The sequence below is a fragment of the Centruroides sculpturatus genome, unplaced genomic scaffold, assembly GCF_000671375.1.
Source record: "Centruroides sculpturatus isolate CEXI.00-Female unplaced genomic scaffold, Cexi_2.0 scaffold836, whole genome shotgun sequence".
Classification (NCBI taxonomy): Eukaryota; Metazoa; Arthropoda; class Arachnida; order Scorpiones; family Buthidae; genus Centruroides; species Centruroides sculpturatus.
The window spans coordinates 289,155-312,752 of NW_019385265.1; the positions used below are offsets into that span (position 1 = coordinate 289,155).

Here is a 23,598-nt window from a genome sequence, read left to right on the forward strand (position 1 = left end):
ATTCCCAAAGTTAACATCGTGATGACAGGACAAATGGAGTTCATAAGTATGGTAGGAGAGAGGAGGTAGTTAAAGAGAGATACAGGTATACCTCGCCTTACGTCGGTAATTGGTTCCGGGAGAGGCGACGTAAGTCGAAAAACGACATAAGTCAAATTTACTTGTCTCCAAATATACTTCTCACTAGGCTAAACCATAAATTACCATTCCCAGTTCTGTATTTTATTTATTAATGCATTTTTAATAATATATGGTTAATAAGGATCTATTTTAAGCTTACAAACAAATAAATTTTAGTTTTTAATATAGTACAGAAAAAAGTAATCTAAATTTATGAATGCATTTACTGTAAATACAGTACATACTTGTAAATGTATATATTTTAATATGATTTTATTTGCTTTAACCATTTTTCTAGTGATATTATGACTTCAATATTTGTGGCAGACAGACGTAAAGTCGAATAAAATGACTTAAACTTGATTTTTATTTTTCCATATATTTTTTGACAAACGACGTATAATCGGGAATGACGTAACTCGAAACGATGTAAGTCGAGGTATACCTGAATTGATAGCTTTCCAAATGAGGGGAAATGGATGCCAACAATTAAAAAGTAAAAGACGATGTCCATGGTAAAATTGTGTGAAAAAATATGCAGAGTTTAGATTTAAATCTAAATGTGATATTCTATTTATCTAATATCTGTTAAAAATCTGTGCTGGAAGTAATACATAAAAATTTGATGCATGCACATTTTGAAAAATCTGGATGTTAAAAGTATTTGATGTTCAAATGTTCTGTGTAGTAATGAATTTTATAAGTGTGGAATTCTGATGATGGAGCACAGTTTCAAAAGCACTTCATTTTTTCATCAATGTTTTGTATGTAAGTGCTCCAAGTAAAGTTTTTTGCTTTCTTATTGAGAAGTTGGAGTGGAATGGTTGCTTTTAATTATTAAAAATCCTATAAAATAAAAATAAAATTCTAAAATTTATTGTATAATATAATAAATTTTTGATAATAAGTAATTTTAATTTAATTATGCAATCATATTATTTGAATAACAATAATAGTTATTTTAATAATAACTTTTCAATAATTGCTTTTTTTGATTAATAAATTAATTTTATTTAAAATTTTTTTTCCAGTTTACACGTTGTTTGCCATCTGCGAATATATTGTCGTAGTATCAAATATGGGTTTTCACATGACTGCTTATTGGGATTTTTCCAATCAGTTCTTAATAATAACTCCAGAGGAAGGTATCAGTATACACAAGGTTAGGTGACGTTCTACGGAGGCAACTGAATCTCAAAATTCAGTTTTTGTTAATATATTTGTTATCCCTGAAGGATCTGGATGTGATTTATTGTGATAAATCATTTTATTAATATTATTGATCAGAATCTGAGAATTCTATTTGTTATAAGTTAGTTTTTATTAAATATGAAAATTTTTTAAAGCAGAAACATGTGATATATAATGTTCCAGTTTGTTAGTTATGGATATGAAAAATAGTAACATATAAGATTTATATTATTTTTCATATATTATTATTATTACATATAATAGTTTTATATAAAAAATAATAAGGAAAAGTGATCAAATTTACAAGAATTTTATTTCTAAATTTCATTTTATTCAAAATAATGATAATGAAAAAAGTTTAATCGATCAAATGAAACAAAATTTTTTCAGTTTAAATTAAATGTTTAGTTTTTAAATTAATCTTTTATTAAACATTTTTATGAAAATATGAATATTTTTATTGCTCAAATTGTTGGAAAAATATTTTTAAAAATTTATTACTAATTTATATTTTAAATTTAAAAAATGCTAATTATGTGTTGGAAACTTTTACTTGAATTTGAATGACATTTTATTACACTAACTTTTAAGAAATTTCTTTCTCATACATAATCAATATTAAATTTATTTAAATGCTAATAAAATTTATTCTTAGATTAGTTATTGAATTAACAACATTTTACACAAAATAAGTAAAAAGTTTAATAAACTTTGTTTATTTTGTCTAAAATGTTATTAATCAATAAGAAATAGACAATAAATATTTAATTATTTAATATTCATGGAATTTAAGTACTGAATATTATGTGTATTATAAAAATTGTAAATAATTTTCATTTTTTAATACTAAATTTCACTGACAACATGCACAAATTGCACAGGTGTTTTAAATTGTTGTAAATAAATTTTAAATATTTTGAATTAATTTACAACAAAAGAATTATAATGAATTTAGAGTTTTTATATTATATCTTTGTAATAATTAATATAAAAAATTCAGTAATTCTTGAAAATTTTGTCTATTTATATTTTTGCTATACATAAATATTTTATATAAAGTAACCAAACAATGACAATATTGTGATGAATTATTATAAAAAAGTATATTAAAATATGAAACTTGATATGACACTTTAAAATGATTGATGTCAAGTAATTTTAAAGTGCAAAGTAATTTTAAAATATATACATAGTTAAGTTTGTGTAATTATTTTATTATAAACATATACCATTATAAACACATACCTAATTATAATATCAAAAATTCATAATTTTGTTATATATATATAAAATGCAGAATAAAAATAAATAATGTATGATACTAAATATTAGTTTTGTTTTTTATGGTAGTTATATATGATAATTTAGAATCTTATTTTAAAAAACTATACCTATAGTATTTTATGTGATAAGTGAGTAGAAAATCTTGTATATTAATTAATCTTCTGATTTTCATAATATTTGACATATCTTTCTAAATGCTAAATTCCAACAAAATATATTCAAAAGATTTGTTTTTAGAAATTTTTAATACAGGCATATCTTGCTAATATGGCAAGTTGGATTCCAGACCACCACCATAAAGCAAATTACAATATTTTTATTCTACTTGCTAATGCATATAAATCCATTAAAAACATATTTACATTGTCATTTATTATGTATGCAATAATAGTAGATCTAAAAATAATTATTCAAAAGTATTTTATAAGTAATGAATACCCTGGAAATTCTCTTAAGAGTGAGGCTGAAAATAATAAAATAATCAAATGCTGAAAATAATAAACATGAATATAATTGAAAAGTGCCATGTTAGCCAAGCACTCCAAAGCAGTGTCTTAAAGCAAGGTATATCTGTATACTAACTGAAGATTGAATTAAATTTAAAGACATTTATAGAAAAGGACTTACTTGTTAGTTAAATAACAGCATAAAGAAATTGTATCTATGCCTTACATTTTACTGGAACAAAAATATTAAAAAATAATTTTTTATTTGTGTGCTGCTTTGCCAATGTAAATATATTGATAAAGCAATAATCATTTTTATATAAAGATTAATGAATGTTGATAATTATAGATCAGTTTAGATGTATTTTATTATATAAAAATAAACAATTATTTTTTATAAAATTAATATTACATTTTATAACTAAAAAATGAAAGTTATTTATTATAAAACTTAAACATGCATAGTATAAAGATTTTAAAAGTTACATAACTTAATTCTAACTTTAATAATGATTTGCAATTCAACATAAGAAAAGTTTGTGTATAATATATATATGTATACAGTGGAACCTCTATATTCGTCATTAATCTGTTCTCAAGAACCAAACGAATATGGAATATGACAAATATAGAAACAATTTTTCTCATAATAAATAACTGATATTCAATTAATCTGTTCCCATCCTGAAAAAAAGGTACAAGAATAAAAATTATGTTGTTTGTGAAACTTTACTGTGTTTATTTAGTACAATAAAGATATGTGGTATAGTGGTAGAAGGGGAAGGACAGTATTATTGTTTAGAAGAAGACATATCAATTAAAACATTAGGCAATTCCAAATATGATGTTGGGGTCTGTTTTGCCGATGATTCAGTAGCACTCAATTTAATAAAGAACTTGTCCGGTGTTGTGTGTTTTTGTCTGCTTTTTAAAACTTTTCTGAAGTAGGCAATTACATTATCATTGAATGTATTTGTATTTTGGTTGAATATAGCAACATTTGAGTGCCACTTTGGAGTGATTGGAACTTGGTTTCTTGCATTAATTATTTTTCAATAACTCAACAACACACACAATGACCACACAAAGCAGACTGATTAACTACAACTAGCTAAAATGGCTAGCTAATCGGCACAGGCATGAGATTGTAGTGCCATTTCTGGAGTTGGGAATGATGATGAATACAGAAAATACTAATGAATATAGAAAAATAAAAAAGTCATCAAAATGTGACGAATATCAAATATTATGAATATAGAGGTTCCACTGTATATATATTGAATGTCTATATTAGAGATGCTTACTGATATCAATTTGATATCAATAAGCATATCTAATATCAATGAATGATACTGCATATCAGAATGTTTCTGATATCAGTTCAATATCTATTACATCTCTAGTGTATATATCAATTTATGTTCTATAATTCAAATATTTATTGTTATCTGATCTTACATTTGTAGAAATGTATCAAAGCATAACTATGTATACTGAAAGACTTAAAGTATTAATTCTAGTTTCAGAAGACAAAAAACTAAATATTGCTTAATACATTGATACATTCAAAATCAGACAGCATGTAATATTTGAATAATAACTTTATATATGATATGATATGTATAGTTTCTATGCACTTCTACAAATATGGATCAGTCAAATCAAGGACTTTGTATATTAAGATTATTTATTTTTTGTTCTCAATTTTTAACATAATTAATGATATTAACAGTATTCAGTTATTTACAGATTAATATAAAATATTATAAATTTTTAAAACATTAAAAACTATTAATTTTAAATAATCTGATTTAAGTTTGTAGAGATATGTTGAATGCTATTAATTAAATACATTAATTAATTTAATTGCTAATATCCAGTATATTAAGTTTTAGTAGTTTGTTCTTAAAAATTTCTAAAATTGAATATGTTAAACTACTATATATAAATTAAAATTTTGTTGGACTTTAGCATTTAAAAGAATGATATATATGTTACTAGCATTCTTATTTTAGATCATTGTTCTTCATTAATTCAAAGAAATTTCTACTACATAGAAATATTGTAAGTACAGCACATTATTTCCACTACACTAATATATAAATAATGTACTGTATTTACAATATAAATAAATTTTTAAATTCAATAATTTTTCTAATAGGTTTAAGGCAATTGATGTTTTTTTAGTTTGGTGCTGAACTACAAATATCAGTTTAGAAATCTTTAAAAAATTTTTTTATAATTTATCCAAAATTAGTAGTAAATAGTGTTTTAGCTGTGTTATTTTATCCCAAGCTGTTGTTTTGGAAAACAAAATTGACTTCATAATAAATAATTATATAAATAAATATAAATTGTTAAGCTTTGATTTATTTAGCAACTTTAAGGTTTTTTGATTCATTTGCATAAGTTATGCAATAGTTTTGAACAGTAATTTTTAAAAATAACATATTAGTCCACTGTTCATACCAGGTGATCAAATGAAAGATCATCTGGTGCACAGTTTGGCAAATTTGAGCTGGCCATTCTTGTTATACTACCAGCTTGCATGTTGCCAATTCTGATTCACAGCCTTACCAAATTTCTTACCCTAATTGCAGGTAGTTATCGTTTGATTATCTTGTAGTGAAAATTATAACTTCTGCAAACTGCTGAGTAGATCTAAATATTTGAGTTCCTGCTTTTGTATTGTGTTGTTGAATGCTTATAAAAAATTTATCACAACTATACATATAAGAAAATTATTTAATAGTTGTTTTTGTATTAATTTTATTAACACACACATTTTTTTGATCGGATATTTTTATTAGTTTGGGAAATATTCCTTAATTATATAAAATTTTTCATTCATAATTATCAAATTATAATTATTTTAATAAATGTTTAAAGTTTAAGTGAATTGTTATAACATTTCAAACAAGTAACTACTGAATTTCTGCTGCACAATTTTCCATTGTCATATTCACCAATACAAAAAAAGAACATAAAACACATTTTTAAAAATGAACTGTTAATAATTACTGTATTTACTCGCATATAGGACAAGGTGTGACTTTAAAGATCAAAATAAAGAAAATTACATTTATTAAAACAATTCTTATTTTGTTTGTGATTAAATGAAATAAAATATCAAATGCATATAAATGCACACATTTTCCAGCAAAGATTACTGGCATTTTAAACTTTAAGGAAAAATCTTGTAAAATCAACAACAGAATTTGTTCATGTAAAGCTAGACAATTCAGAAACCTTTTTGCTAATTCTTAACAGTCAAATCCACTCTCCATCGATTACATTTATGAGTTTCTCCAAATTCTGATTTCCAAATAATCATCTGTTTTCATGTGGGAATGGATTAATACTTATATCGAGCTCCTGTGTGATTTTGGAATTTCAATCTGGAATTCAATTCAAAAGCTTTGTTTTTCCTATTGCTATTCATCTTTACTCCTGGCAATACACAAGAACGATTCAAATGACCCAGATAAAAATACTTATATTTTTAAATACAAGAGGGTAGGCATCTGGTAAAAAATGCAAATACACTATCCACAAAAATTATTTGCAAAAATGCAAAGAGTCTTTCGCTCGCACATTTAGGACAACCCAGGAATTTGAAATTGTGATAAATGAATAAAAACCTCATATGCGAGTAAATACAGTATGCTTAAAAGCTTGTTCTGTATCATGTTTTTTTCTGTAATGGTGAACATGCAAAACTTAGTCAAGTGAAAATGCTAGCTAAATGTTACTAGAATGTAGTGTTGTGGTTTACCTGAACTTCATTCATGTCTTTACAAACTGGTAATATCTTTTGCACAAAATTTCTCTAGTTTTCTACAAGTCTGTGAAGAAATCTGAAGAAAATTCTAATTGTTCAGAATATTATCTTTTCATAATTGAAATTATTCTTTTATTTTCAAGCTTTGAAAATGGAAAAACTTAAATTTGCTCCATCAAAATACTCCAACATTAAAAAAAAAAATATTAAAGTATCTCCAATACCATATAGCTGTCTATTTAAAAATACATATTAATTCTTTAATTTATGAAATTGTTGATTATAACTAGAATAAGTTTAAATTTACAAATTTAAGAAAATTCTTTTAAAAAAAGACAATACAAAAAATGTGTCTTTTCATTTCCCCTTTAAATAACATGCACATGAGGAGAATAAGTTGTTCCATGGCAGAGTCAACCTTTCATTTAAACTCGTCTACCTCAATATGTAAAAATGTTAAAAGATCCCTCTGGAAATGGTACAATATTAAAAAAATAAATACATTTGATAAAAAAGAATTTAAGAATTTTCTTAAATTTTGTAAATTTAAAACTTTTTGTCCTGACGATTTTTTATCAATAAGTTTAAAGTTAGAAGATTGTTCAGGTTACAGAAGGAGAAAGTAAAGGTGAAGGTGCTATTATTAAAAACCTTTTTTAAAAAAATAATAATGTACAAATAAGTTAGATTGGTTATTAATAAATAAAGCATATTAAGGTAAATTTTTTTATGTGATTAAAGTTGAGTCTGATAACTGAATAAGAGAGCATATTTAAAACTGTTTATTTAGAAAAACAAATTTTACTTTAAATAGGATATTTATGAATTTAAATATTATAATTTCAAAATGTTTTTACTCACTTTTTTTATCATTTACTTATTTAATAGGAAAGTAAAATTTTAATTCTGTAATTATATTTTTGTCAATATTACATGTTTAGTAATTTGCACGTATTTGTTTTAAATAATTTTAAATTGTTAAGATTTAATTTTAAATAATTGAAATGGACGGCAATCAGAACTTTTATTGTAATAAAAGCATACAAAATTATGAAGCTATAATACAATTATTTTGAATCAAAATTACTTTCACATAATTAAAGAATAATTATTTATATTAAAATGTACAAATTAAATACATTCATGGTTACTTTATATAATAAATTATAATCTGTTCATAACAGTTTGTAAAATAAAATAGCTTTTTAATGAAATAGTATGTAAGTTATTTTTAATCAATTGCAACTAACTATTTTGACAGTTGTTTTTTCATCATATATTTAAATTCTTCAAATTATATTTACTTAAAAGTTTTGTTGTTAAAGTTTGATCCATCAGATTTTTGGATTCAAATTTTGTTTTGGACATGGATGTTCTATATTTTAGATTTCAGTGATTCTTGCTATTTAAAAAAATGATCATAGCAGCATTGCTCTTCAAAACACTAGAATAGAACATTCAAGTCTGAAGAATAGTAAGCAATTAAAAATAAGACTAAATGCAAAAATAACTCAAACTTATTAAACACTGTCTTCTTATTTTCCATTTTATATAGTGACAGATAGTAATGTGTTTAATTATTTTCTTATACAATAAAATTTGATGGCTCTAACTATCATTAGAAATTAAATCTTTAGTTTCCATAATAATTGTGGCCATTATTTTTATGTATTATGTGTATTATCTAACCATTCTATAATTGTCAATACAAGAGAAAATTCAAACATGCATTCTGCATAATCTTTATTTTGCTAGCTTGTAAAAAAAAAGAACAAGAAATAGTTGTTTAAAAAATGAATTGCAAGTGCATTTATTCATGGATACTTTTGATGCAGCATTAATAAGCACAACAAACAAAATCACTTGATATACTATCTCAAACTATATCATATAGATATTTTACATTTTATGAATAGCATAGAAGCAGTATTACACCTATGAAAACAGTATTTTTTTGTGTAAACTTAATTTTCAGTATTTGCTAGCTTAATTGTATTATTTTATTCGAATAGCATCAGTGAATTATAAGATGATTCATAACATTGAGGATATGCCATTCTACAGCAAGTGCTCAATTGAGAGTTTTTTAAATATTTACATTATGCAGTATTTTATTTAACATCTTGATAATTATTTATTGAGTGTGTTAGAAAGTTATGGATTTCATCTACACTCAAAATAAACAAATGATAAACATCTGAGCTTATATTTTTCATATTGTGGCTGCAAAATATGGAAACTATAACCTGTATGATATATAAATTTATTCTTAAACCATTACTATAGATGTAGTCTCAGATGGTTCACCACTTTTTTTTTCTTTCTGAAAGTACAAAATCCATATTTCTGTTATTAACAAATTAAACTTTTCTTTGGATACTCTATATCCAAAGAATTGTATTGAGTTAGGTTTTTATTATTATTATTAAGTAACAAAATATCAATTGTATTTGGGTGAAATTAAAAATTGATACATATTATTTTCATTGAGAAGCAGTTTTTATATAGACCATAAAATGTGTTATAATTATAATTTTTTTCTTTTCACTGTTTTTACTGTTTTTTTCTAATTATGATTTATAAAATTAAACTAATAGCAAATTAAAAATATGTGAAATACATATTTTTAATTTGATATAGAACATTAAAATTAGAGAATTATTGAATTAGAATTGTTATAGAAATTTACTGATTTTTGATACTTCAAAAGTATTTTTTAATTGAATATTTCATATTTCTAAGTTATATGTAAAAAAATTGTTTATTACATAATTTACATAGATTAAAAAATCATATTAAATATAAAAAGACAAAACTTTCATTATTATTGAAATTTGTGTGTTGTGGATTAAGGACTGTTGAGGAGCTGGGGATTTTTCTCCAGACCCAGATGAAACTAGGGCCCCTGAGTTTCTGACCCTATAAATTAATATTATTTTCACTAGCAAAAATTAGTCTTTAAGACTGCTTTTTATTAATTAGTATTCTATATATTTCATTTGTTAAAAAAAAAAAAATGGGAACCTTTTGCCACTATCTCTGGGCACCATAAAAGCTCTCAATGGCCCTGTATAGATCTGTTTATTTGAATCTTACTGCTAAGATTAAAAGCAGATAAAATAATTTTAATTTTTTAAATATTTATAGCCTTAAATTATTAAATGGCTTTATCTTCTATATATTATTAATTATTTGTTGCAATATACAGTATATTTGCCAATTTTACTATAAAAGTTTTAAAAACAATTTTAATACTTTCACCATTTTAACTAAATTTGTGATTTTGTTTTTAATTATTTTTAAAATAATGTAGTGCAGTGTATATATGAATATATATAATTTCATATACAGTAAAACATTATTAATACGGACTAACTGGAGGAAGAACTGTTGGAATTTTGACATAAGGAATTCCTGTTGTGTTATATAGTATCAAACAAAATAAATTGCTATATTATTTTATTTTAAAACATAATTTATATTTTTTGTAGAAGAAATTTTCAAAATGCTATTTCAAGCATTGTTCAGAAGAAAATTTTTTTAATGTAGCAACAAATTTAATAACAGATCCTTATTTCCAAATATTGTGTGCATAAAATAATATATGATTATTCATATAATTGGTCATTGATAATGTATTATGCACACAATAACAGAATAGAGACCTAGCCTAAGTGTTAGTGTGTTTGATGTTTTTTGTAAGACAATTGATTCAGTTTGTAAAGACCCCAGACTATTTGCATCCAAATTAATGATGTTTTATTGTAATTAAGTATTATAAATCAGGAATAACAATATGTAACTAAAATTTGAAATCAAGAAAGCAATAAATTACTATTATATATGTTAATTCTTTAAGAATTAAAAATCATGTTTTATTAAAGATTTTTAAAAATATAAGTTACATGAACTATAAAAGATGATTGTCATTCTTCTTTTTAAAAAAAATTCTTAATTATTCTTTTTTTAAAAACAATAAAAGTTTAAATTTTTTTCCTTGAAGGTATTTGTGTATGTATTATGTATTTTTATTGATGTACAAAATTATAATTTATAATCTTTTAATTAGTTGTTACTTTCAAAATGTACTTTACCTTTCTCAGAGAATTCAAGTAATGTTACTAAACTGTTTTGTATTTTTTTTGTGTTTTTAGTGTACTATAAAAGTATTATATACTGTTTATTATACATAAAATCATTCCTTATTTATATGTATATATACACAGTGCCTCATATAAAGGGCTACAAAATAAACTTGAAAATAACTTGACTAATGTAAAATGTCTTTTTTCATTTATTATGGTTTGAAAGGATAGAGGAAGGGCAAGAAATAACAATTTTCATATTGTTATGAAAAACAATAATAAAATTGCCATTTCTTGCCATATTTCACAGGGGAATGGGGCAACTTTGAAACTTTAAGTGAAACCATACAAAAAATTGTATATTTTTGGATTTTACAGAAGAAAAATTTTTGTCTAAAGTTTTTTTTTTCATTTATCTACTAAAAGTTATGGCCAGTTGAAGTTTTGAGTTGATTTAAATTATCCAGTCTCTTTTTCTCTGATCATTTGTCTGATTATAAACAATGTACAGTACCAGTAAATCTGAGAAGATAAACATGATTTCAGCAAAATGGTGCTCTACCACATTTTTTTTAGAAATACATATAACAATTAAACCAGGAATTTAGCAGCAGATGGATAGGTTGTAGAGGACTAGTTCAGTGTTCCCGTGTTACCTTATCTCGCATCTCTTGATTACTTTCTATGGTGTTGTATGAAGAAAAAAAGTGATATTCCTACCATATACTATGAGAGAATACATGAAGCTTGTGCAACAGTGACCACCAAAGTGTTGTGCTGAGTTAGTTTTGTAAAAAAATGAATAGTCAATAATTTAAACATTTAATAAAATAGTATAATTATTGCATTCTTGTCAGTTACATCTGGTCAACAGTTTGAGTTAACTCAAAACGTCATCTGTCTGTAACTTTTAATATATGTATTATAAAAATGCTTTAAATGAAAATTTGTCTTTTTCTATAGAATCTAAAAGTGTACACTTTTCTGTAGAGTTCCATTTAAAATTTCGCAGTTGCCCTGTCCCCTTTGAAAAGGACAAGGAGCAACGTAATTTTATCATTGTTATGAAGTGCCTTTTAAATCATAAAAAAAACAATAAAAAGATAATTTGCATCAGTTAAATTATTAGTTTGTAACACTTTATGTGGAACACTCTGTATATACAAGTAATATTATGTAAATTGTATGCTGTAAGAGGAAAATGAAGTAAGTTTATCAGTAATTGCATATAGCTTAGTTATGGTTTATAGAATATCTGACATACATTTAAGAAATACTTACTGTTATGAAGTAAAAAAAATATTTATTTTATTCTCCGTGCTGAGAGAGTTATCGTGATATTTAAATTGTGAAAGGCGGATCATTTTAAAAAATGTCTACTAGTTATATGTAAAAAGTATGTGTATTACAATAACTTGTAAATATACTTATCTTTTAATCATTTCGATTTATCGTGTGAAAAGATATTCCACTTTCATTCTTCAATTGGAATTTGTAAACAATAATTGAATAGAGTATATTCTATTCAATACAATATGTGCCACTGTAGTCATTCCACATTTTAACCGTGTAAATGCAGATTATTTAGTTATTTAAATATTACTTTACGTGAGTATTATTATTATTATTTATAGCATAATAAATGTTAAAATTAGAAGAGAGTTGACTGTAAAAATATGAATTATTATACATTTATGGAGTGTAGCGATTAAATGAATATTTTATTGTTTGTCGTATTAAAATAAATAATTTTTGCCACTGGCACATTAAATCTTGCTTATTAAGTTTGCATAGGACAAAGTAGTAGTAAAAATTAATTTTTATGCAAATTTAAATGGCTGTTTCGAATTATACGCGTTTAAAAAGACATCCGTAAATTTTTAAGGTCGTTAACTTGATGTCATAACAACGTAATATTCTCGTATATTGTTTAACGGGCTAATAGTGAAGACAGTAATGATTTAAAATCACGAAAACGAGTACTATTATTAACTTAATGTTCTTCGTGAAAACCTTATATCAAGATATTTTAACTATTTTTAACTATTGAAATATTTTAAAAGCTATCATTTACATGCGTGTAATAGAAAGTTATATTGAGATGATTTAAAAACACTAACCACAGATATAAATAGTTACACGTGAAATTTAATAAGATTATACTTAGATATTCAAAAAATATACTGTTGATATTAAAATTTAATAATAAGAAAATATAATTTTCAATTATGCTTTCGTTATACCGTATTTAATCATTTAAATAATTTTATGTAGAAAACGAATTAACTTTTAGTGACATTTCCTTATTTTTTATTTTGAACATGTATAAATTTTAAATGCTAAAATACTTAAAATTCAGGAAAAAAAGAGATAAAGATTAACGTACATACAAACTAGATGTAAAGGATGTTACATAATGATTTGCGAATACGCGAANTATTTTACTTGTTATTAACATTTATACTTTTTTTATAAACTCATTCCTACCCTCAAAATTAAGCTTTTTGCTATTTTATAGTAATTAAAAATGTACAGAAGTTTTTTATAACAAAATATCATAACAGATGGCATTACACACAATTTTATTAAGTTACATTGTAATCAAAAGTATAAAGATCTCATAATAGCTGGGAAAGTTATGCAACTCATTGCTGGATTTTTAAAAAATAATATCAACAATAATTTATATTTAATTCAATACATTTGTGCATCATAATATTTTCTTAAGTTCAAGATGTAACTTTTTGTCTGAAAATTTAGTCTTATATCATTAATTATAAGAGAATATTCATTTGAGAAATTAGAATGTTACATTCAAGTGTTTGTCTTTTCAAATTACACTATTTTATAATTATTTCTTTATCATACGATGAATGAATTGGAGGAATAAGTACTGTACATACATAGAACTTTGAATATTATCAAAATTCATATTAGAATTTTGATAAAATAAAAAGTTTTATGCATTAATTTTGATAATTAATTCATTTTAATTACTTGTAAATGATAGAATTAATGAATACTGTATTTTAATTCTCATTATTTTGAAATATTTAATTTGTACTGTTTAATTAAATGCAATTATATTTTGGAAATTATCATTTAGTAAACAACAACACACAACACCAGGGTGTAGTAAAAAAACTTACCCTATGAACCAATGACCAATGTGCGACGAAAAAAACAAAAGAGAAAGTTCACCACTAATGTTTTCGAACTCCCCTGAGTTCTTCATCAAGTGTTAAATGGAATTTCTGATTTAACATAAAACCATCAGAAATTCCATTTAACACCTGAAGAAGAACTCTGGGGTTCGAAAGCATTAGTGGTGAACTTTCTCTTTTGTTTTTTTTCGTTGCACACCAGTCATTGGTTCATAGGGTACGTTTTTTATCATTTAATAGTTATCGTCTCATAAAATAGCTGAACTTTTTTAAAAAAATTTAAAATTGTACAGTTTTTTTGAGTCTTGAAAAAGTTAAAAATAAGTTTTTATAATTTATTTTTAATTTTTATTAATTTGAATTAAGTAAACATAACAAGGGAAAGTATTCAAATCATGTCAAATTTGACCCGCTGAGTTTTTTGCAAATCTCCGCATTTTGAGACTTTGTGAATCCAAAAAAGTCAAAAAAACAACAAGAAAATTCTGTGTGTGTGTATGTATGTGTTTGTGCGTATTTTCCTTAATATNTCCACATCATGACTCTTGGAAATCTTCGTTCGTAGAAACATCCCTGTACAGATAACACATTTAACTATTGATAAATTTGTTTTATATTCTATGAAGAAAATTCAAAATTGTGTTACATATCCAAAACTGTGTCCAACGAATTGGCTAAAAGCTGGCAAATCGGAAATTTTCCGATATGCAAGTTTGATTTCAATTCATCATTTATACACGCTTAATGCAATCCATTATAGTATAGTTTTACACATGTACTTTATAGAATTGCAAGTTACTGCTTTCAAAAAATTTCAGCACTGTGTGTACATTTGAATTTATTATTATTATTTGAAAATACAAAATTATACTTTAATTTAATAACAATAAACTATATTGTATTATATTTTTTTTAACAAGTACACTATTTTATTATTATTTAAATATGTTCTTTATAATTATTATAATATAGTCTATTTTGAGATTTAAGATTGTAAGTTGATATAGTCTGTGAATTAGTTGTTTAATATTGTATCATTGATTATAGTCTTGTCAAAAAGAATTTTATTGGTGATTGGAATAATGAAGTGATGTTTGTTTTTGTATCCAGCCAATTTGAAACTCTGAAGTTTACATTCAGAGTTTTCCTCTACATCAGGCTATTGCCAGATGATTTCCAACTTTACTCCATATTATCCAAAACTTAATAATTGCATTGTAGTGAAAAGCACCTCTTTTAATCCAAACTGATTTATGTAAATATACTAGAATAATTGGAAATTTTAATATCAAAATGGGAATTTATTGTAGAGACATCACAATTTATAAAATGGCCATTCATATAAAATATTATCTTATAGAGCTATATGCAGTTTTAAAAGCTTATAGTAGAAATAAAGGGAGACTTTGATTAACATTTTTGGATGTTTTTTCAAAAATAACTTTCAAAAAAGTTTATAAAAACAAAAAATGTAGAGAATAATCAGCTTAAAATTTGAATTATGGATATGATGTTTGAAGTCAATATGAAAATTCTTACTAAAAACAAACCTTGCACAATGATTTTATTGATGAAGTATATAGTAAAACCTTGCTAGTCTGAACAAATTGGAGCCTGAACCAATTCAGAGTCTTGGATTATCCAAAATTTTTTCCAGTGTATGTTTTATGTTATGTGGGGTTTCTCAATATACTGTAGTTGGATGAGCCTGTTGTATTACATCAGAATGACTGACACCAATTAGTTTTTGAAAACTGACAAACTCAGTTTGTGTAGATAGAGGTTTTGAACCTATTACTTTCCATGAGTAAGTGTATGACTGTATAGTAAGGAGATAGGAAACTAGACTTTGTTTTCTATTCCAATAACAAGTTTTTAATTTATTTGGAGGGTTTATATACAAACACCATGTACTCTGAGCAGTGCAAGGTAAACACAACAGCCACATATTTTATTCTGAGAGAGAGAGATCGAGATCTAGATTTTGTTTTGGCTGTTCAGATTAACTATAATTTAGGACTGCCAACTGCCATTGTTTGGATTAGCAAGGTTGTACTGTATATTGAAATACATCACATTCACATTTTATGTATGTAAGAAATTTTATGAATTTTAATAAAGGTGAAAATTTACTGATGATAATGAAAGTCAGAACCAATATAAAGGCTTGTTAAAATTATATATTAGTTTAATGTGAAGAATGTGTGCTTTTAGCATTATAAATAAATATTTCTTCATTGTAAACAAAGTTTTTAATATTTATGAAATAAAACTTGTAAATGTTATTTTTACAAGTATTGGTGATACATATAAATAGGAAAGTGAAGGTTAAAACAATGTAAAGGAAATTTATTATTCATTAAAATAATTTTTAATCAAGGTCTCCCATTAAGGTAAAATATTGTGCCTAATCTATCAATTTATATAACTCATCATCTTATCATTATCAACTATTAGATGAAATATTACAATTATATAATATTCTTATAAACATATTTATAAGTTTAAAAAACTTATAAATATGTTTATAAGAATATTGTTAATATCACATAATTTGATATAAGCTGCAGTTTAGACTCAAATTTGCTAAGATATGAATTGTGGTTTTTGATTTGGCCAACAGAATTTCATGGTATTTGGTCAATTGCTTAATGATTGACAATTGGATGGTCTGAGTATAGGTCTATGCTGTAGCTTAGGCTAGACTTTGCATTCCTTGATTATCTTTTAATTTCTATGAACAGGATAAGTTCACACATTATTTCTATAAATTTTTTGTAAGTAATTTTAGAATTATTATAAAATTAGCTGGTTTTTATAATAATTTTGAGGTTTTATTTTTATCTAAAGATAGTTTTTAATTTCATGCATAGCTTCTCAGATGTATCCATCTTGTTGTCATTTGCCTTGCTATATTTCACTTACCATATATCATATTTCATTATAAAGTTGACTTAATAGTTCTAAGAATAGATTAAAAGATAATTTAAGGATCATATTTGTACATAAGAATTATCAGTTTAATAATTAAATAATTTAAAATTCACAAATCATCTCATAACTTTTTAAATAAATTTAAATACAAAGAGCTTACATTTTTTAAGTTATATTATAATTACAGAAATGAATATAAAATATTTAATATTTATGTGAATTTTAACTGTAAAAAATTTTTTAAATACATTTTTTATATTACAATGCAGATAATTTGTAGAATTTGCATGTTAATATGACAAAAATGAGAGAAAAAAGTTTAATGTCATGTATAGACAATGCACAATTTGTGCATTATCGTGAATAAATTTACTGCAGATATTTAATGTTAAATTGTTGCACATATTGTTGCTAGCTTGTAAAATATTTATGCTTCCTGTTGTTATAGTATTATTGTTGTTTCATGTAAATATGTAGAAGTTGAATTGTAATTTAACATTTTAAGTATTGAAAAATAAATAGTTTTAAGAATATTAAAATTATTATTTAGTCAATGTACTTTGTATGGTTTTTAGGCATGAAAACATCACAAGTATAAGAAAGTGTTTTCTCTTAGTATTATGTAAAAAATGGTTTTTACAATTAATAAAAGATTTACAGAAATGATAGTAATGAATCATTTACCATTTGTAGAGAATATCATAAAAAAATTATTTGAAATTAAAACTTACTGGATCCAAAATAATAGTGATGATTTTATACCAATGTATTATAAACTGAATATAAAAACAAATTTTTAATAATGTAATTCATTTAATATGACTTCTTAATTGTGTTTTATTTATAGTTTATGAAATAATGTTAATAATGAGAAACATTTTACATAAATAACTTACATGAAAACATATTTTAAGTGTAAAAATTCAATTAAAATAAAAAAATGTTCAACTATTCTTGTTCCAAAGCAATCCTGAAGATACTTAATTGTAATAAATTGAACATATCTATCTGTTTTTAACTGAATTTTAATACTTTAAAAATAGCTATATTTTGTCTTATTACAGTTTTAATTAAACATGAATCAAAACTTTTCTAATATTTTCAGATTCTAAAGTTCTTATTTGTCATAACTGTTTAAAATGATTAAACTTTTATGATTATATCAATGGCTTTAAAAAAATCTTGTGCACTCTATCCTCTGATGATAATTACATACCTGTACACACACTATTTTAATAAAGTATAATAAAATATTAACACATTAATATATACTTTTATATTGGATATTTATTATAACATATAAATACTGTATAGTAATTACTGTGTGTATTGTTGTATTAATTACAGGTTACTATTATACCATTCAAAACCTCTCTGAATAATATAAAGGACAATAATTCCTGAAAATAATTTTTACTAATGGCTGCACATTCATTAAGCAGGGGAAAATTTCCATTTAAATTATTGTATTAATATTGGATGTATAGTACACAGATACATAAATATTCAATAATTAATTAATTATATATTAATCACATAACTATAACATTCCATATAAAATGATCAACCAAACATCTGTAAATTAAAGACTGGTTTTATACGGTAATTCAGTTTATCGGCATAATAAATGAATTCAGTTGCAGCATAAAAATATTCCATATGTTCAATTGATTGTTTTAATCATTGAATGTTTCAGAGAATTGATCTGGCACTATATTATTCAAATTATTCACTTGGATTCTGTTTCAAATGCATTATTCCAGTAATTTGTATAAAATGTTTTATATTTTTAAGGTTTTCAACTTTTATACATTTCAATAAATTAACATTGAATATTGCAATATTTATAACAAAATTCTGTAGGAGTCTAAGTAATTACTATAGATTTTTATTTATTTCTATTATTTTAGTTTATTAATAATGAAAAAATCTCTAAATTGTAAGATATTTTTAGAAATTAATTTGTGATAACGAAAATCTTACTTTTAAGTTATAAAAATAGTAATTATTTTCAAAATATTTTGCTTACAATTATATTTAATTAATGTCTTGTAAAATTGTTTATTTCCTGTTTTTATCAATAAAAAATCTGTTATGTTGTGATGAATATATTTTTTAAATTGCTTAGTTGGAAAGCAATTAGAGAAGAATATTGATAAATGCTATATTCTAAAATACATTTGCAATTCTTATTTATGCAAGAATCTGAAATGTGATTATAAAAAATATTTAAAATGATGGAATAGCTGATATTTTATTCACTAGAATTCACATTTATTACACTGTGATCAAGACTAAGAATCAAACTCAAAATCCAGATGCAATGATTTTATAGCCTTTTACAATGCTGTAAGAGAGAGACTTTGGAGTTACTTTCAGTTTAATGGTTGTTTTTTTTCTATAAAAACAACACAGTAATGATCTTACAGTGTAACCAGGGATCATGCTGCATAGTGCAAAAATTGTCACTTGTCAATATTTTTATTAAATTTACATCTAGGACATAAATTATCAGTGTATGAGTAGAACTTATTATTTAACATTAATATTTCTGAATTTAGACGTATTTGAATGAAAAACCATTTTATTACAAAAGGTAAATTCAATAGAATATAATTGTTAATATTTGGATAGTTCAATAATGTACCATACCAGTTTGGTATTAAGCATGAACGGTTGTCCTCTACGTCACGTGATAATAGGATGTCTAACATACTGCGCGTTAGTTGACTACACAAATCTTCACTTAGATTCAGTGAGAAGATAAATGGAGCAATTGAGAAACCAAAACTATTGATCACTTTTGAAATTTCAGCTATCCAATTCCTTTTAGAATTCTTCTGTACAGAAGACTTATGAAAAATCTCCACTATCTCTTATCTTCATTAACAGCATCATACTTCTCTTGATAAATAACGCAGTGGGACTGTATCTGCTTACTTCTAACCTTAAAGCACTCCCTGGAATTTTATATTCCAAACGAAACAATCTTCAAATAAATTTGTTCTGGATAATCTCCAGTTTCTGATAGTTGGCCATACACCATAATGGTGATGCGTAGCTCACTGAATTATATACAATTGAATTGAATAAGTTAAACTGTGTTTGTATATTTCTTAGATGTGTCTTAGCAAACAATTTCATTAAACCATTAATCATTCTATTAGCTTTAATCATCCTAGTATGTCTGTCAAAGGACAGTAAAGGTGTCAAGATAATCCCCAGAAACTTAATTTCATTGACCAGTTTTAATTCAATATTGTTAATGTAGAAAGACATAGTTCTCCTGGGGAGTTTAGCTCCATTTCTAAAAATCATTATATTTGATTTTTTTGGGTTAATCTTTATTCTCAATTGTTCGAAATATTTGGTTATTACTTGAATTTTTTCTATTAAGAGCTACTGCTCTGGGCACAATGATAACTATGTCGTCTGCATAAGAAACAGAGTGAATCAGTGTCGCCTATCATGAATCTGTCATCTTCTTTATCAAAATAATTATTAATATCAAAGGTAAAAAAGTTAAACAAATGTGGAAACCACTGGTTTCCCTGTAACAACCCTCGGTCTATCGGATAGGGATAACCTTGTTCATCATTGTGTCTAATAATTGCATCATAATGGCTGAATAATAAGCCAGTTAATTTTATCATTGAATTATCCACATGAAATTGAGACATTTTGTTTTGTAATGCTCTTATACTAATTGAATCGTAGGCCTTATCTAGGTCCAAAAATAATGCATATACTTTGTTTTTTCCTTTCGAGTTGAATCTGGATTATAGCCAGTAATATAAACAATGTTAGTTGAGTTCCACCTTTTCTAATGAAGGCAAATTGAGTAGGATTCCTCAAATTCTCATGGTCTAGCCATTCGTTAAATCTTCTAGCCAACATTGAAGTAAAGAGCTTATGGAACGTCGATAGTAACACAATCAGGCGGTAGTTTTCTGGATTCAATTTATCTCCTTTTTTGTATATCATTTGAAATATTACCCGATTCCATGTAATCAGAATAACTCCTTTATTATAGAATTTATTATATAAGCTGACGATATAATCTAGAATTGGAATTGTTAAATTTTTAATCACTTTATTAGGAATACCATCATTTCCTGGTGCAGATTTGATTTTTAGCTTCTTAATATAAAACTGTAACTCTTGAACACTAAAGATCTCTTCCATAGGTAATTCTTCCTCTTTTGGTTCTTCCATTTTTGTGCTTTCCATCTTATCCCTATACTTAATTGAAAAACTATCAAAGTAATTATGCCATTTCACAAATGGCACAATGACAAGTCTCTCTGTCTGTACAATAAAACAACGGAATTTATTGATCATTTCCCAGAATTTTTTGGAGTCTTTGGTTCTTATCAGATTGTTATTTAATTCAACAAAATATCTTCTCTTTTTAGCTTTAATTAAATTATTGTAAATTCTTTTATTTTCAACATATTTCTTCCAGTCCACTTCTCGGTTTGTTTTCCTGAATTGAGCCTAATTTCTTTGTTTCTTTTTCTTATGATAATAGCATTTATTATCAGATTTCAGATAATTTCAGATAATTAAGTATCAATAATTAAATGTGTGAGGTCTGAGCCCTCAGATCTTTTAATTAAAATTACTTTATGCATATATTTAACAAGGGGTGGCAAATAACTATCTTGGCCAGAGTGACATAATTGCTAGGTTGGCTCCTGCTCTCTGGTATCCTATGGGAAACATGAACTACCATAAAACTAGGATCCCTCACTCCTTCTGATTTCATCCTGCACAAATTGCCAAACCCTTTGACAGATTTGCATCAAATTTTGCATAGTTACACTCTGCCATCCTTTCGGAGACATACGCTACCCTATAACGAGGACAACTTAACCCCTTCCCTGCATTCCCAGGCAATGCTGAGCATTCTTTGCTGGTATTAAAATATTTTGGTTTAGTTTTAGGATATTATATCAAATAGTTAGCTTATTTATTTAAGTATTTCTGTTATACTTTGAATAATCATCACATTCTGTTCTGGAAGTCATGATCATTATTTCATTAAGTATTTACAAGGATATTTAATGAACTAAATGATTTCTCAAAATGGATGTATTGTTTCTTAATTTTATAATTATGGAGTCAAAAAACATAATTTTATTGTTATTTTCAATTTATGCCATCTTCTTTACAATATTCTGAATTTATTTTAAAACAATGCTCTCTTTATGTATGTTTCTAGAATTTTAATATAATTATATAAGTGCTTTTATTTTTTTCAAAAACTTTACATTTTTAAAACATTCTTGAAAATTGAATTTATGTCTTTATTTGAAGTGATAAACTAATCTATAGAAAATTGCATTGCTTTTATATTTTTGTTTAGAAAAAAAAAAAGCTACAAACCACATAAATCTTACATAACAATGTTTTATACGTATAGTTTATATATTATTTATTAAAAACCAGTATCGATATCATGCTTACATATATTTATTAATTTCAGAAATATGATTCCAAACCACCATGGATATCGGTCTGAAACTATTCCTTTATTTCAACTTACGTTTGAACAAGTTATCCAAATATAAGTAGGATATAAAATATATTTTTAATATTTTAACTTTCTATAAAATTATTTTTAATAATTTTGTTTTATTTTTAAAACTAGAAAGTTGAAAGAAAAGAAATTTTAAAAAACATGAGGATTAGAGCAAAAACTTTAATTATAGTTTATAACTTTATTATAACAAAAGAGATGCCAAATCCATTATCTAATGACACCTAATTTTCTAACCTTGTAATATGTACAGAAACTAAATTTCTTACTGTTGCCATTTTATAAATTTTTTAATACAGAAATTATGGCATATATTTATATATTTTTAAATAAAAACAAAATATTAATAATGTGTTTGATGTTTATTAAGATAACTCATTAGAAAAAGATGTTCTTATAAGGCTTCTAACTCTTAAGAGAATAATAGTAGAGGAAATTCTGATTTACAGTGCTTGAGAAAAATTACTTATTTATAATTATTTGGGATTTGATTTAATTTGAAGTTCATTTGAGATTTTTAAATAATTCTTTTATTGATTGAGCAATAACAATCCATCACATCAATAAGAGAATTTTTTTACAACACACTAAACTCCTAAATATAATTTTAATCTAAGATATACATGTTAAAATGATTTAACAGAATAAATATATAATTGAATTCCCAATATTGATAAGCACTTAAATTATGTATTTAATCTGATAATATGTAAATACATTAATTATCTCTATCATTAATATAATGAAGCATAATGCATCTGTCTGCAATTTCTGAATTAAATGATTTATATAAATATATAAATTGTTGATATAAACTAAAATTCACGTAAATATGATTGATATTTACAATGTAGACATCATTAAAATTTTAAAACACGAGTAATTACTTATTTTAAAATAAAGTTACTGCTATTATGTCCATTTCTTAGTCGTCATGACTTCAATTTAACAAGATTTATGTGTACAAATATACGAGGGCTAAGACGGCTTTTCTTTTTCACTAGACTTATTACACCATGTGAAAAAGAAAAGCCGTCTTAGTGCTCGTATA

At 24.6% G+C, this 23,598-nt stretch overlaps 1 protein-coding gene across 1 annotated transcript in view; it reads left to right on the forward strand.

The window, feature by feature from the left end:
* Positions 1 to 22,850, forward strand: part of LOC111636866 (post-GPI attachment to proteins factor 2-like) — a 39,461-nt gene extending 16,611 nt beyond the window's left edge. Inside the window, exons 5-7 of the mRNA XM_023382257.1 lie at positions 1,152 to 1,282; positions 22,494 to 22,578; positions 22,659 to 22,850. Coding sequence (XP_023238025.1) covers positions 1,152 to 1,282; positions 22,494 to 22,529 — 167 coding nt within the window. The 3' untranslated portion in view covers positions 22,530 to 22,578; positions 22,659 to 22,850. The remainder of the gene's footprint in view (positions 1 to 1,151; positions 1,283 to 22,493; positions 22,579 to 22,658) is intronic.
* The last annotated feature ends 748 nt before the right edge of the window (positions 22,851 to 23,598 follow it).